The 14,902-nt window shown below is 37.2% G+C and overlaps 1 protein-coding gene across 1 annotated transcript in view; it reads right to left on the bottom strand.

The window, feature by feature from the left end:
• Window positions 1-8,628: 8,628 nt before the first annotated feature.
• The window catches only part of LOC121367896 (E3 ubiquitin-protein ligase PDZRN3-like), a 351,336-nt gene continuing 345,062 nt past the window's right edge, over window positions 8,629-14,902 (bottom strand). The window contains exon 11 of the mRNA XM_041492344.1: window positions 8,629-13,873. Within this exon, the coding sequence (XP_041348278.1) occupies window positions 12,323-13,873 (1,551 nt within the window). The 3' untranslated portion in view covers window positions 8,629-12,322. The remainder of the gene's footprint in view (window positions 13,874-14,902) is intronic.

Genomic DNA, 14,902 nt, shown 5'->3' with positions numbered 1-14,902 from the left:
TGTCCCTGGCGCACGTTTCTTCTTCCTTGTCCTCTTCCTCTTGGCTGTGGCCGCGTCCCCGTACACCAAGGTCACGGTTGCCCGTGACCCGGTGTACGCGACGCGGTACTCCAACAGCTAGCCATAGCTAGCCATCAATCCCCCCGGGAGGGGGGGGTAGGTCGAGAGCACACGAATTCACGTCTAATCTCATTGCTAGTTCGCTTGAGGGTAAATAATTATGAAATACAAACACATATAATATTTCACATTATATTTAATAGACATGTAATTAGTTTTATGCTTATATTATTCTTTCTTCAAATTTTTTTACTGAGTACTCTGTTATTTATTGTAGAAATATATTTTCTAGTACTATTTTGAAATCTAATTAACATTGTTGACATTTGCATTTTGATTTATACTTGTATTGGGTGGCTATTAATAATATTAAATTGATAATATGCTTTTAGAATAGTTAAAGTTGCCCAAAATAATTTTCTTGTCTTTTTTTTTTATTTATGATATTGTGTGAATTTTTTTTTTTAAACTGACAATATATATCTTTGTTTTTTTTATAAAAAGAATATTGTATTTTAACAACTAAAACAAAGGAGAGAAAAAAATCACATTAGAAATACTAATCTGAGAGCATACTGTAATCACTGAAATAATTCATTAACCATTCAGTAATTTAAAGCAAAAAGAACCTGCTCTTCTCGTGATTGTTAAAAGTAAATCAAGTATTTTACATAATTACTTGTCAAATTTTGCTTCCTGTGACAATAGCCAGGAAGTTTGTCTTTGAGAAACGGCTGGTAGAATGTGACACAGACATGCCATAAGAAAATAACTGTCTCTGCAATTATTTCTTACTGCACCATCTAGTTAGAGTTCTTAAAATACCAGGCTCCCAACTTCGTTAACATTAATGCATATCATCAAAGTGAATTTATGTACAGTTTAGTTAGATAATTAGCTTTAAGGGCATTGCAGTTATTTTTTAAAGTTGTTTGTCGCCTGTTTGTTTTGTGGGTTTTTTCCCAAGAAAAAGGAAATGTTTTATTTAACGACGCACTCAACACATTTTATTTACGGTTATATGGCGTCGGACATATGGCTAAGGACCACACAGATATTGAATTAGGAAACCCGCTGTCGACACTTCATGGGCTACTCTTTTTGATTAGCAGTAAGGGATCTTTTATATGCACCATGCCATAGACAGGATAGCACATACCACGGCCTTTGGTATACCAGTTGTGGTGCACTGCCTGGAGTGAGAAATAGCCCAATGGGCCCACCGAAAGTGATCAATCCGAGACTGACTGCGCATCAAGCAAACGCTTTACCACTGGGCTACGTCCTGCCCCTTTTTTTTGCCAAGAAATTAAATTATGATCAAGATGCTTCTGAATTCTGTATACATTTGGAAAATTAGGAGTAGGCACTATCACAGCCAGTGAGGGCCATGGTGTGAATGCCTCTCCCACCCCACCCCGATCACACCTTTTGTTTTCCCCACTACCTTTTTATATTTGCCTATCCACTCAACTCATAGACAGTGCCACCCCTTCTCTCATTATAAAATCCTGGCTCTGTTAATAGGAGTAGGGTACAACCAGTATACATGTACACATACTCTCTGGTTTGATTTCTAATACGGTATTTTCAATCTACTTCTAATTATGTTGTTATTAAAGGTGCAATCTCTCCACTCCATCATATAACATTGTTACTTGATGCAAATTAATGTTAATGAGAAATTAATTAAATTTAATTGATCTAAATTAGCAAATGCATCTAAAGAATATTAAAGAATGTCATATATCATGGGATGAACAAAGAAAGAAAGAAAGAAATGTTTTATTTAACGAGGCACTCAACACATTTTATTTACGGTTATATGGCGTCAGACATATGGTTAAGGACAACACAGATTTTGAAAGGAAACCCACTGTCACCACTATATGGGCTACTCTTCTGATTAGCAGCAAGGGATCTTTTATTTGCTCTTCTCACAGGCAGGATAGCACAAACCATGGCCTTTGTTGAACCAGTTATGGATCACTGGTCGGTGCAAGTGGTTTACACCTACCAGCCTTGCGGAGCACTCACTCGGGGTTTGGAGTCGGTATCTGAATTTAAAATCCCATGCCTCGACTGGGATCCGAACCCAGTACCTACCAGCCTGTAGACTGATGGCCTACCACGACACCACCGAGGCCGGTGGGGGATGAACAAATATGTGAAAGATCCATTAAAAGAATTCAGTAACAAAAATATGCTTCAATTTGTAGCATTAAATCTATTGGTAGAGTTTGCTTATAATGTGTTTCCTGAACACATTGCTTGACCTCAGGTATTTCTATACAAGGAAGGAAGAAAATGTTTTATTTAATGACACACTCTATACATTTTATTTATGGTTATATGGCATCAGACATATGACTAAGGACCACACAGATATAGAGAGAGGAAACCGGCTGTCGCCACTACAGCAAGGGATCTTTTATATGCACCATCCCACAGACAGGATAGTACATACCACAGCCATAAGTACATACCATAACCATAAGTTATTTTAAGAAAATTCAGATACAAATAAAAAACAGTATAACTATAATAATAAATTATCTGAACTAAATTTGGTTAAAAAAGCAACAACTAAACACAAACAAAAAACAATATAAATATATTATAATAGTATATCTGAACTAAACTCTGATACATAAAAACCCCCAGTATAATTTCATAGTAGAAATAAACAAATCTGATATAAATTCTGATACAAAAAACATGTATATGTTTTCTTCAAGTATATTGGCACAGTTTGCTTGTACCGTATTTGTTGAACACAAGTTCTGCGATTCAAGTTAAATATCGATTCCAAGTTCAGATGGCCTACAGGTCTTTGATGGCATTCTTTGTCTTAATTGTGAAAACATCAGAAAATATCTAACAACATTGGCACTGGGTGAGCCTTCCAATATGTTACATTTAAAAAATTCCAGCAACCGGCAGAAGGTTGTGATGATGGTCCAACCAAAACTATGTTTCTCTTTGATGCCACAAGAAAAGAAATTCAATTAAGCTTATCATATGATGAAAGAGATTCCTTCATCAAAAAGTGAGAAAACAAAAAGCAAGAGTCCATTTGAGTTGGACTTGAGTTAGAAATCATCAAAGCTGAAAACCTATAGCTATTAGATGGTTTGCTTGCAGTGCTGGCGAGTCCATATGTATTAAAAAAACATGGTGTCAAATACATTCAAGTGTTGTGGACTCATTAAAATTGGCTTTGTCAGATTAAATGACTCATGGAAGTAAAGATCCTTGACGTTTCTTGAAGACAGTAATAGAATGACTTTGTATCTGTGTTTGAAGTGTGAGTTTAGCATTCCAAACAACATGAACATGAACTATATTACCCAACACACACACACACACACACACACACACACACACACACACACACACACACACACACACACACACACACACACACACACACACACACACACACACACACAACACACAACACACACACACACACATGCACACACACACACACAAACACACACAAACACACACACACACACACACACACAACACACACAACACACACACACATGCAACACACACACACATGCATACACACACACACACACATGCATACACACAAACACACACACAAACCACACACATGCACACACACACCACTAACAATAACACACACACATGCACACACACACTAACAGACACACACACACAAACACACACACCAACAATAACACACACACACACACACACACACACACACACATACACACACTAACAATAATACACACACACACACACACACACACTAACACACACACACACACACTAATAATAACTCACACTCTTATCATATCTCTCATTAAAGCGCAGACCCTAGTTTCAACCCATAAAAATGGAAACAAACCTGTAACACATTTGAATAATGTTAGAAGAGAGTAAACAAGAGTCCGTAAAGTTGAAATGTTTAAATACCATAAAAAATTGAGTAAAACTCGACTCCATAACTGTTATTTCTCAGACACATGTGCGTTTTTAAAAATATAAAAAATACACCAGGATGACCAGAAAAACTTTGGTTGTACAGAAATAGATATTCTAAACAATAAAATAATAATGAAGTCTGATTTCAGTGATAATAAATGGCTCTAATAGTATGCCTTAGTGTTTAAAAACGAGTTTAACTTGATCAAATGTCAAAATAGCCATTAGACATGAACAATCCATAGTTTAAAATGTGCAGAGATGTCATTAAAGAAATAAGACTTTCCACATCTTTCCTCAATACAAACATGGTTTTAAAAAAAAACGTTTTGTGGAAGGTGGGTATGCAACAAAAAATCACTTCTGCACCCCTCCCCCATTATTAATTATTAAATAACACTAATTAAACTTTAATTATGAAAAGCAAAAATTGGCATTAAAAAGCAATATCACTTATGCACACACTTGCTGCAAAAAAACCCAAAACCCAACAGGCTACTATACAACATGTTTCTTTCTATAAAAAACCTCTAAAAACTGAACCCATGAAAATATATACTGCAATACAAGATATTACATAGCGCGGCAGCTGCTCCAAAAAAGTTTCGAAGTTTGTTTTTTCAATGAAATGACACATCTCTCTTCAACAGATGATTACAAATAACTGTTTTATGGGCTGGCACGTGCTGAACATATGAAAAACACTTTAATGGGGTGACAAAGTTGGATATGTATTCCGCACCGCAGTCTTAATGTGTGGCTAGCCCCACAGATTGTGAGGACCTAGCACTTCAAAGGGAATGTTACTGGGTTTACGGCCTTACCTACAATGCAATGATTTCACACTTCTTTGATGGGTCTTTGTGCTACGTAAATGGTCTGTGTGGGAATACATCCTGGCTCCAGCATGCTGCTGCTACGCCCGGCAGGGGATCCCTGTCGTCATCGTCGTGGAGTTAATGCGACACGAGAGGATTTTTAATGTCAAATACGCAATACCGGAGACTGGAAACCCACTTGACATGTGAACCCTCAACGATCAGAGGTGTCACCTCACTTTGAGGAAATTATTGCAATACTTTATAAAAAATATTTAAAAAAAGAAAAAAAAAAAAAAAAAAAAAAAAAAAAAAAAAAAAAAAAAGAAAGAAGAAAAAGTACTAAGGAAGTATACCGATCTGCTGTGGATTGCAGCTATAAACACAATGCTATAATTCACTAGGTTAGGGTATGGTTTATGTTAAAGAAGAAAAAAAAATGTATAAATAATGTATAATGATGTGCATTTGCTCTTAATTGTGATAAATGAAAAAAAAAAATGAAAAAAAAAAAAAGTATAAAAAATTTATAATGATGTGCATTTGCTGTGAACTGCGGCTATAAATGCAATGCTATAATTCACAAGGTTAGGATATGGTTGGGTGTTTTTTTGTGTGTTTATGACTTAATTTTTTTAAAGGTAATTTAGAACAGTTGTTACCACAGCTAATAGAAGTCCCACGGAAATATAATTTCCTTTCTCTTTTTTCTTCATATTACTCCCTGTGCAGTCTGTTCCAAATCATGCCCCATGACTGCTACATCAAAGGCCGTGCATCGAGTTATTCTGTCCCGTCTGTAGAAAAGTACATGTAAAAAAATCCCTCGATGCTAATGGAAAAATGTAGTGGATTTCCTCCAAGACTTGTGGCGCTTGGGTTATAGGATAAAATCTCTGCAGACCTTTTGATTTTTTCCCATGCCAACCAGTGTACCACTACTGGTATATCAATGGCTGTGGTATGTGCAGTCCCATCTGTAGAAAAGTACACGTATATAAAAAAATTCCCTTGCTGGTAATGGAAAAATGTAGCCGATTTCCTCTAAGACTGTATCATAATTACTTGTACCAAATGTTTGACATCCAATAGCCGATGATTAATAAATAAATGTGCTCTAGTGATGTTAAACTAATTAACGAGCTACTCTCGATTCACTAATATCAAAACCTATGCTAGCTCAGCCATTTACCTTTCGACTGACCGTTCAAAATTGCGCCAAACTTCCTCAATCAAAATTGCGCACCACTTTCTCTTTGGCATTAACGGCTCCATTTAAAATTCCATAGCACCACCACCACCCCCACCCGCCTGCTACCGATTCGATCGGGCTGCTGGTGCTCCCTTGCACCTGCCAGTGCAGGCGGTCCCTCCTCTCCCCTCCCCCCACCTTTCCTGTCATGGACGGAGGAGCCGGCCAAGGCCGACTCTTGTGCCCACGACAGGCGTGCGCTACAACAGCTTGTTGTGAATGTGCACGTAAAATGCTATGACATGACATGATGTTAAACAAACAAGCTTATATTAGGAGTACATTATATCAGAAGTAGCCTACACTGTATGAGCAGTGTGATTCGTTTCACTTGGTAGAGCACTTGCATGAGGTGCTGGAGTCCTATAGTATAGACTGAAGGTTCTTCAAGCAGTTTGAGGTGCTGGAGTCGTATAGTATAGACTGAAGGTTCTTCAAGCAATTTGAGGTGCTGGAGTCGTATAGTATAGACTGAAGGTTCTTCAGGCAGTTTGAGGTGCTGGAGTCGTATAGTATAGACTGAAGGTTCTTCAAGCAGTTTGAGGTGCTGGAGTCGTATAGTATAGACTGAAGGTTCTTCAAGCAATTTGAGGTGCTGGAGTCGTATAGTATAGACTGAAGGTTCTTCAGGCAGTTTGAGGTGCTGGAGTCGTATAGTATAGACTGAAGGTTCTTCAAGCAGTTTGAGGTCCTGGAGTCGTATAGTATAGACTGAAGGTTCTTCAAGCAGTTTGAGGTGCTGGAGTCGTATAGTATAGACTGAAGGTTCTTCAAGCAGTTTGAGCAATACTTGACTGATTGAAAGTAAGTCTTCATAGCATTGATCTGAGGTGCAATGGGTTGTAGGATCAATTGTCTTTGGTGGTTTTTCACCAATACCAATCAGTGTCCCATTACTGGTACATCAAAGGCTATTGTATATGCTACTCAGTCTGTGGGAAAAGTACATATAAAAGATCCCTTGCTGCTAATGAAAACATTTAGCAGATTTCCTCTGAAAACTGTCAGAATTACCAAATGTTTGACATCCAATAGCTGTAGATTATCAAATGGTTTCTTTAAACAAAACACATTTTTTTCTGTGCATGTTTTGACAGCAGGTTTCTCATCTAATACTGCAGAATGTTTTAACAACACCTCAGTACATTTTAGACTACAGCTATTTGGTGTCTAATATTTGGCATTTCAAAATGTGGTCTACATATAGTGGGAGAAGAAACCTGCTGTTGCCACAATTCTATTGCCAATTTATGCTCAAAGGATCCAAATCTGCTTTGGCTTCAGTACGGAATGTTAGATAGAAATCAAGGCACCAAATACTTCATTTTAAAAAGTCACAAATTCAAATATTTGAGATTTATGTCACTTGCCCTTTACCAGGCAATACAATTAATAAAAATACTCTACAGTTTGATATAAAATGAGAGGCCTTCTATAAAGGACATCTTGTCCATATGGAAAGAAAGAAATGTTTTATTTAACGACGCACTCAACACATTGTATTTACGGTTATATGGTGTCAGACATATGGTTAAGGACCACACAGATTTTGAGAGGAAACCTGCTGTCGCCACTACATGGGCTACTCTTTCTGATTAGCAGCAAGGGATCTTTTATTTGCGCTTCCCACAGGCAGGATAGCACAAACCATGGCATTTTTTGGGGAACCAGTTATGGATCACCCAATGAACCTTGCGGAGCACTCACTCAGGGTTTGGAGTCGGTATCTGGATTAAAAATCCCATGCCTCGACTTGTAAAATCAATTGTCCATGGATGACCTGTTCTTTTGTTTCTCATCCCAATCAGTCTCATGGCTGATATTTTTTAAGACATGGTATGTGCTGTACAGTCTTTGGGAAAGCATATATGTGTATAAAGATCCTATACTGTTATTCAATAGAAGCAACCCATGTGGTTGCAGTGGGTTTCTTCTCTTACTGTCTAGACCAAGTTGTAGATTAAAGTATTCCTTTACAGTCTGTTCCTTATAAAGACCATTTTAGTAGGTCCTACAAGTGGCCTTCACAGTGTATTAATTTAATCTTGTAATGGTTGTATGTAAATCTTCTTTTCCTCCTTTTTGTTTTTCACACCAGTAAATTGCACTTCAAAATGGAAGTGTTTATTTTTAACTAGTGTTGACAAACTACATTTAATACTACAGTGGTTGTACATAATTATTCACTTTTTCTAATTATTTATGTGTGTTTGTGCCAATATTGCAAAGAAGTTACATTTCAAAATGGAAGTGTTTGTTTTTAACTGGCGTTGACAAGCTACATTTAATACCACAGTGGTTGTACATAAATCCTCACTTTTCTCCTTTTTTAATGTTTATGCCAATACTGCATACAAATTATATTTCAAAACAGAAGCGATTATTTCTAACTGGTGTTGACAGCTGCTTTTAAATGTTGATGTGTGTCAAAATACAAGTGTTTTAAGCCTGCATGGTATTTTGCATTAAAAATTATGTTTTAAAATATTAAAAAGATGAGAAAGTGCATTTAAAACATAAAACAAACAAGGAAGATTAAATACAAAACAATAATTTATTCATTTTTTCTCCAGACAGAGAACATTAGATGATTCTAGCAGTAAAAACCAAGACTGACAAAGGCAGGTTCAAAGTAGGTCACACCAAACGGAGGTGCAAGGTTCATCACTGCATGCTGGCAAGAACTCAAGCAACATTTTCACCTGTCAGGACCAACTAGCCAAATCGGCTGTGAACAACATGGAAGGTTTTCAGGCTGAGGTGGTGTTTCTTAATACTATCTTACAAACCAGTTGTGATTATGAATAAGATATTTAGTTGAAGCTAAAGCACATATTTGTTGAGGCTGAGGGCTTTTTTTATAGGAAAAATGTATAGGGTGTCACATACCAACGCAGAGATTTTACAGAGAACGAGTCAAAAGTGTTCAACATTTTGAAGACATTTTATGGTGAAATATTCATCACTTTTTAAAACAAAATATTCAAAAAAGGTATACATCTTAATTCTGCATAATATAAAGCATTGTGGGAGTTTTTCTGATTCATAAAACCAATAAGTATAAGTATGCTTTAACCTACATAAGAAAGAAAGTATTTTTTCCCTTCTATTAATGATATAAATTCAACACCAAAAACTTATGACTAGTTTTCTGTAAAATGCAAATCTCTCACTAAACATTAATAACTAACCATTAACCCTTGTTCCAGATAGACAGCCCAGATATAGCCAAGATGTGTGTCCAGGACAGTGTGCTTTAACCATAATGCATATCAGCTCCAGTCCAAGGACTACTGACTGAGAAACAATGGCATAGATACTTTAGTAAAGAGAATTATAACTGGTGTTGAGTACAAGCTAGAACATTATTCTAATGATTGGCGTACAAGTGTGAAAAATTCATGTGATACGTTCACATTGCACAATGCTAGATGACTGCATTCACATTGCACAATGTTAGACGACAGTATTCACATTGCACAATGTTAGATGACCGTGTTCACACTGCACAATGTTAGACGACTGCATTCACATTGCACAATGTTAGAAGACCGTGTTCACATTGCACAATGCTAGATGACTGCGTTCACATTGCACAATGTTAAGACGACTGTGTTTACACTGCACGTTAGACGACTGCATTCACATTGCACAATGTTAGACGACTGCGATGGCCAGACGAGATTAGCACACATGAACAAAGTGATACAGAGGCACTCAGTTTGAACCACATACTGACGAGTGACATACTATTTTGAAAAAAAAGAAAAGAAGACATACTAGCACTGCAATGTTCGACTGCCTCAAACGGGCAATCTGCAACCATAAAGTTAAAGGGAGATAACTCTGTCAGATTGGAGACAATCTTGTTGTTTTTGGCAAGCAAATAAACATCTGTACATTAAAATGAAAAAGTTTTGATCTCTTTCTATAAAACTGACAATGACTATAAGCTTATAAAACTTAGTAGGACCTATATTAGTCAGGTCAATGCATACATTCTTATGCACCTTTTTATAATGTACTTTTAACTGTATTTTAATTTTGTATACTAGTATATTTATATTTGTATTATTAAAAAAAAATTCAGCACATTATACACATACAATAGATTGCCAAACTTTAATTAATTGTCATGCATTTTGCTACCAACTTCTTTTTGCATTTACTAGTTATTCCCCTTTGTTTCAGACATAGTTAGCTCCCTTTTCTCTCAATATGAGCAGACAAAACATACAGACTGTACAGATATACAACTTGTTTACAATCGCAGCACACTTCAGTACATATGGATTAATTACAGGATAATTGCTGTACAAGAATAAATTAGATTCTACACCATACAATTTACACTATTTCAAATAATATACTGTACAAACTGTGACAAACAAAAACTTTCAGTGAAATGGTATGTTATGTCAGAAGCTTTTGTCAATGAATGCTAACTCAACAAAATTCAGTTTGGTGTTAAACAAGATGTGTTTCTGTGGAATTTTACGTTTTAACATGGACCACAGAATGGTAGAATTGTAATAGTTATGTTAAATCCGAGAACATGGACAGCATGTAAAAAATGTGAATACCCTCTGGACTGAGACTTACAATATTTTTTACATGCCCCTGTACCACTAAGGTTTCGAGCATTACCTTCTGGAAGAGTTCATATTTATAAAAGGGATGGGGGAGGTAAATATGCATTTTTATTTTTTATTTTATATATATTTTTGACCAAATAGAAAATGTTTATTAACTACAAGAATGAGGTCTTTACAATGTACATAACTAATTTTTTTTTTTACTAAACTGAAAATGCTTAATTAACCATAAGAATGAGGTCTTTACAATGTACGTAACTCTTTATTTTATTTTATTAAACTGAAAATGTTTAATTAACCATAAGAATGTTGATATTACAACTTACATGTATGTCATAACCCTTTGACAGTTTTAAAGCTTGCCAATGATAGCTGTGTTTTGTAACCAAGATCTAATAAAAGAATTACTGGTATATCACTTTGTTGAAACTTGGATTTACTGCATTAATAACAATAATATTTAATTCGTATAAATTATAATTAGTCCAATTTGAATGTTAAAATCACCACAGCATTTTGTCTACAACAGGACTACCACTCCCAAAGACAAGACATCCTTTCCACATTTCCTGTTTAATGACTGCTATTCCCAAGATTATTCCATCTCAACATAAGGAAATATAAAGGATATTTAACACAGAGAAAGACATCTTGTTTAGTGCTTTAGGACTTTCTTTTGTAGCTCTGTACAAATATCAACATTATAACGTTAATGTTGTAACACAGCCATGCAATATATATATATTCTTATATTTATATTATATACGTATATACTAGAAACATTACCTACAAAGTCCAAAGGCCAGACAATATAGTGAAATCATAAGACATTCAGTATAGAAGGACAACATTTCTTCCTTTTCAACATCTACAGATGCGTAAGGTTCACCATTTTAATTTATAGTCATACATCTATAACTGGACACATTAAACATGTATTCAACAAGGTTTTGTTAGTACATTGCTGATAGAAAAATGAATTACTTTGATGAATGAAAAATGTGGAACATGTTCAACAAACATAGTAAATGTTACTGACGCCAAATATGGAACATTGTTTAAAGAAAATAATGTTGAACGTTGAAACAAAAAAGTAAATGAATCTCACTTATGAAGTGACTTGGGATCTCACTTATTAAGTAACAAACCAATCAAGACAACTATTAACTGAAGATTTAATGAAAATGGTAGTGATGAAATGAATGACTTAGCTACAAATTCACTTTATGCTATGCCAATTAACTATTTAATAAGATGCATTATTTCATGTTGGTGAGATATCAAAACGAAATATTCATTCGAAACCGAGAAATGTTTTTCTAGAACTGATATTATCTTGTCTTTCAATTTCACTATTTTATCTCAGTTCCTTTGATGAATAACATTATGCACGTGAAGGACTGGATAGAAGAAGCAGACGTCGACAACAGATGGACAGACGCCTGCAGACAGACTTCGACAACAGATGTCTGGCATCACATTTTCTGTTTTCTTTGGTGTGTTGGATTCCACAAGCACGCTAAGGCAGCAAGCTATGTTGAGATTCAACCAACAAATATATTCTTCCCGAATCTCACAATAATATGAATATGCAAACATTTCACAAATAAATATATAACTGTGCACAAACATCATCATACCGTCGTAACGGAGAGTAACGGGTTGTACGTTTTGCCCTCGGGAATACGACTTCCATGTGCAAGCATTTCCTGTACAGTCACAAAGTTGTCAAAGACCTTCTTGCCTTTGTGTTTGTTCATTTTCCGATGGCTCAACTCGACAATGTTCATTTCTTTTTTCTCCTCCGACTCCTTTAAGGTGTCCATTCGAGCCCTCAACATCAGTTCTTTCTTTTTCTTATAGTCTTTTGCTTTCTCTAGATGTCGCTTGCGGTCGTCTTTCGACCAATAACGTCCCGTTTTCATTTCACTCATTGCATCATCGTCGGTGGTCATACCACAACGTTCCTCGGAAATCTTTTTTGCTCGTTCCTTCAGCATCTTGTTCCTCACTGGACGGCGGGTGATATAGCGGGTTCCGTCCGTCCTGCGTTTGACCACCCACTCTAGCGGACCACTGTCCGAAGGGGTCAGCTCCTTCCCAGACGCCTGCTTGTTGTCACCAGAGTTGGAGTTCTGACCACCAGAGTTCGTGGAGTGCGATTTTAACCGCGATTTCTGGTCCAGCTGCTGCTGGAAGAGTTTCTGCTGGACTGCCATGGTATGTTCGAGGTTGGCATGGTTCGTATACATCACATCCGCATACTCCATGTACAAGTCTTGCAGAGACTCGCCCATGCTCACCTTCGGCGACGGATTGTTACCCTTTCCCGCATCCTGGTCTCCACGATGTTGCGACAATGATGTTGACATGGGCACGATGGCTTTGTAGCCATGGCCACTGTCGTCGCTCAGGTAGTCGCGAGTCTTAGTCGGGGTCTGAGTCTGTTTCTCGGTGTCACTGGAGGACGGCACATTGTTGTTGGGGGCGGCGGGCGCCAGGCACAACATGGAGTTCTTGAATCCCTTGTCGCCCTCATCACTCGTCTGGTTGAGTTCGAGGGTGAGCGGCGTGCTGCGACAACTCTCCCCCGTGTTGTACGCGCTCGTCGTCGACGTGTCCTTCTCCTTCTCTGAACCTTTACCCTGCGACAACGGCTGCTGCGGCTGCATCTGCTGCTGCTGCTGCTGCTGCTGCCCCACTTTCAGACTGTTCATGTTGGGAAGACCCCTGCGGGCCCAGAACTCGGAGGGGTCGAGAGATTGCACATGTTTGAGGTATTCCAGTCGGGTGCCCATGCGCGGCACGATGCGGGGACTGCGTTGCTGGTCGGGCTTGGCGACGTCCTTGCTGGGGTCGATCTTGAGGTGGGCCTCAACGATGTTCTGACACTCCAGCTGTATGTCCTCCATCTCCTGGTTCAGCATGGCCAGCTCCCGCTCCAGGCTGCTCTCAGAGTCCTTGCGGGCGACGTCCTGCCGTGGGCACGGCGGGCTGTCAGTGCATCGGTGCTGCAGGACCTCGCGGAACTTGTCGCACGCCTCCGGAGAGATCTCGTTACCGATCACCTCGTGGTCGTTGAAGCTCTCGTTGCTATGGTGATGGGTACCACGGTCCAGTATGCAGCTCGACCTCACTTTCAGGTTTGTGGTCGGAGGAGTTATACTCTCAGAGTCGAAGTTCTCCTGAAATCAAATCAGTTTTCATTAAGATATGAAAATTTGTTTCAAGACATATTTATTCATATTATAATGTCCAGGCTATAATGTACTGTCCAAACCTTGAATCACTAGAAATTGAAAAATATTTCAGCTACTAAAGCTGTTTTATACTTTAATTACAATTTCTTTCTTTCAAGTTTTGCAAATAATTTATTATCATTTTGGTGTTTTAGTAGCTTAAAATGAATTTTGAGACAGTACCTAAAAAATAAGGGCAATTAATGACTTTAAAAATAATAATGTCTGCTGTAACCCAATCAATTCATAAATATCAATTCCTAGGTCTTGTTTTAGTAATAATTTCTTCTTTTTTTCTTTATTTTTTGTTTACTATGATATAACACATTTTTTTTTACAGAATATAAAAAATTCTGACTAACCCACTACTCTAACAGTGTGACAGAATCCATCACACCAACATTTTTCATTTAAAGATAATCAAAAGGTAAATTTTTCTAAACTTCCTCAATCCAACTTCCAACATTAAATTTCAATATAAATCAAACCCTGTCAAATCATTATCACTGGACAGATCTGACCGTAAAATAACTGAAGCAAAAACTCCAAATCTAAAAGCTGAACAATTTATGTGGTGAGATGCATAAAATGCAATGAAGCTGTGAACCTAGAGAGTTCTTTTCAGAGTTATCTGTCTTGAGTTCAAGCCTGTTTATATATATTGTACCGATTTTATTACTCGAGATTGCAAATGCAAGTAAACAACATGTTAATAATTGACTGAACTTATAACAAGTTTCCTACAACTTCCCAATACTTTTACACCACCCCCAATTAGACATCTAGACGGCATTCTTGACCTCTTATAGGATGTTGTCTTTTCAAGCACAAGACGGAAATATTTACATATTTGGAGTTATGATCAGTTATTTTTATCAAAGAACAACACACTTTACCCCACACAGAGGATGGAGATCATGAAATCATACTCTTGGGAGTTGATATAGAAGTGCATGCAAGACTCCGTTAATATTA

This window comes from Gigantopelta aegis, chromosome 3 (assembly GCF_016097555.1).
Source record: "Gigantopelta aegis isolate Gae_Host chromosome 3, Gae_host_genome, whole genome shotgun sequence".
In the NCBI taxonomy this organism is placed as follows: Eukaryota; Metazoa; Mollusca; class Gastropoda; order Neomphalida; family Peltospiridae; genus Gigantopelta; species Gigantopelta aegis.
This window is presented reverse-complemented; position numbering and strand designations above follow the sequence as displayed.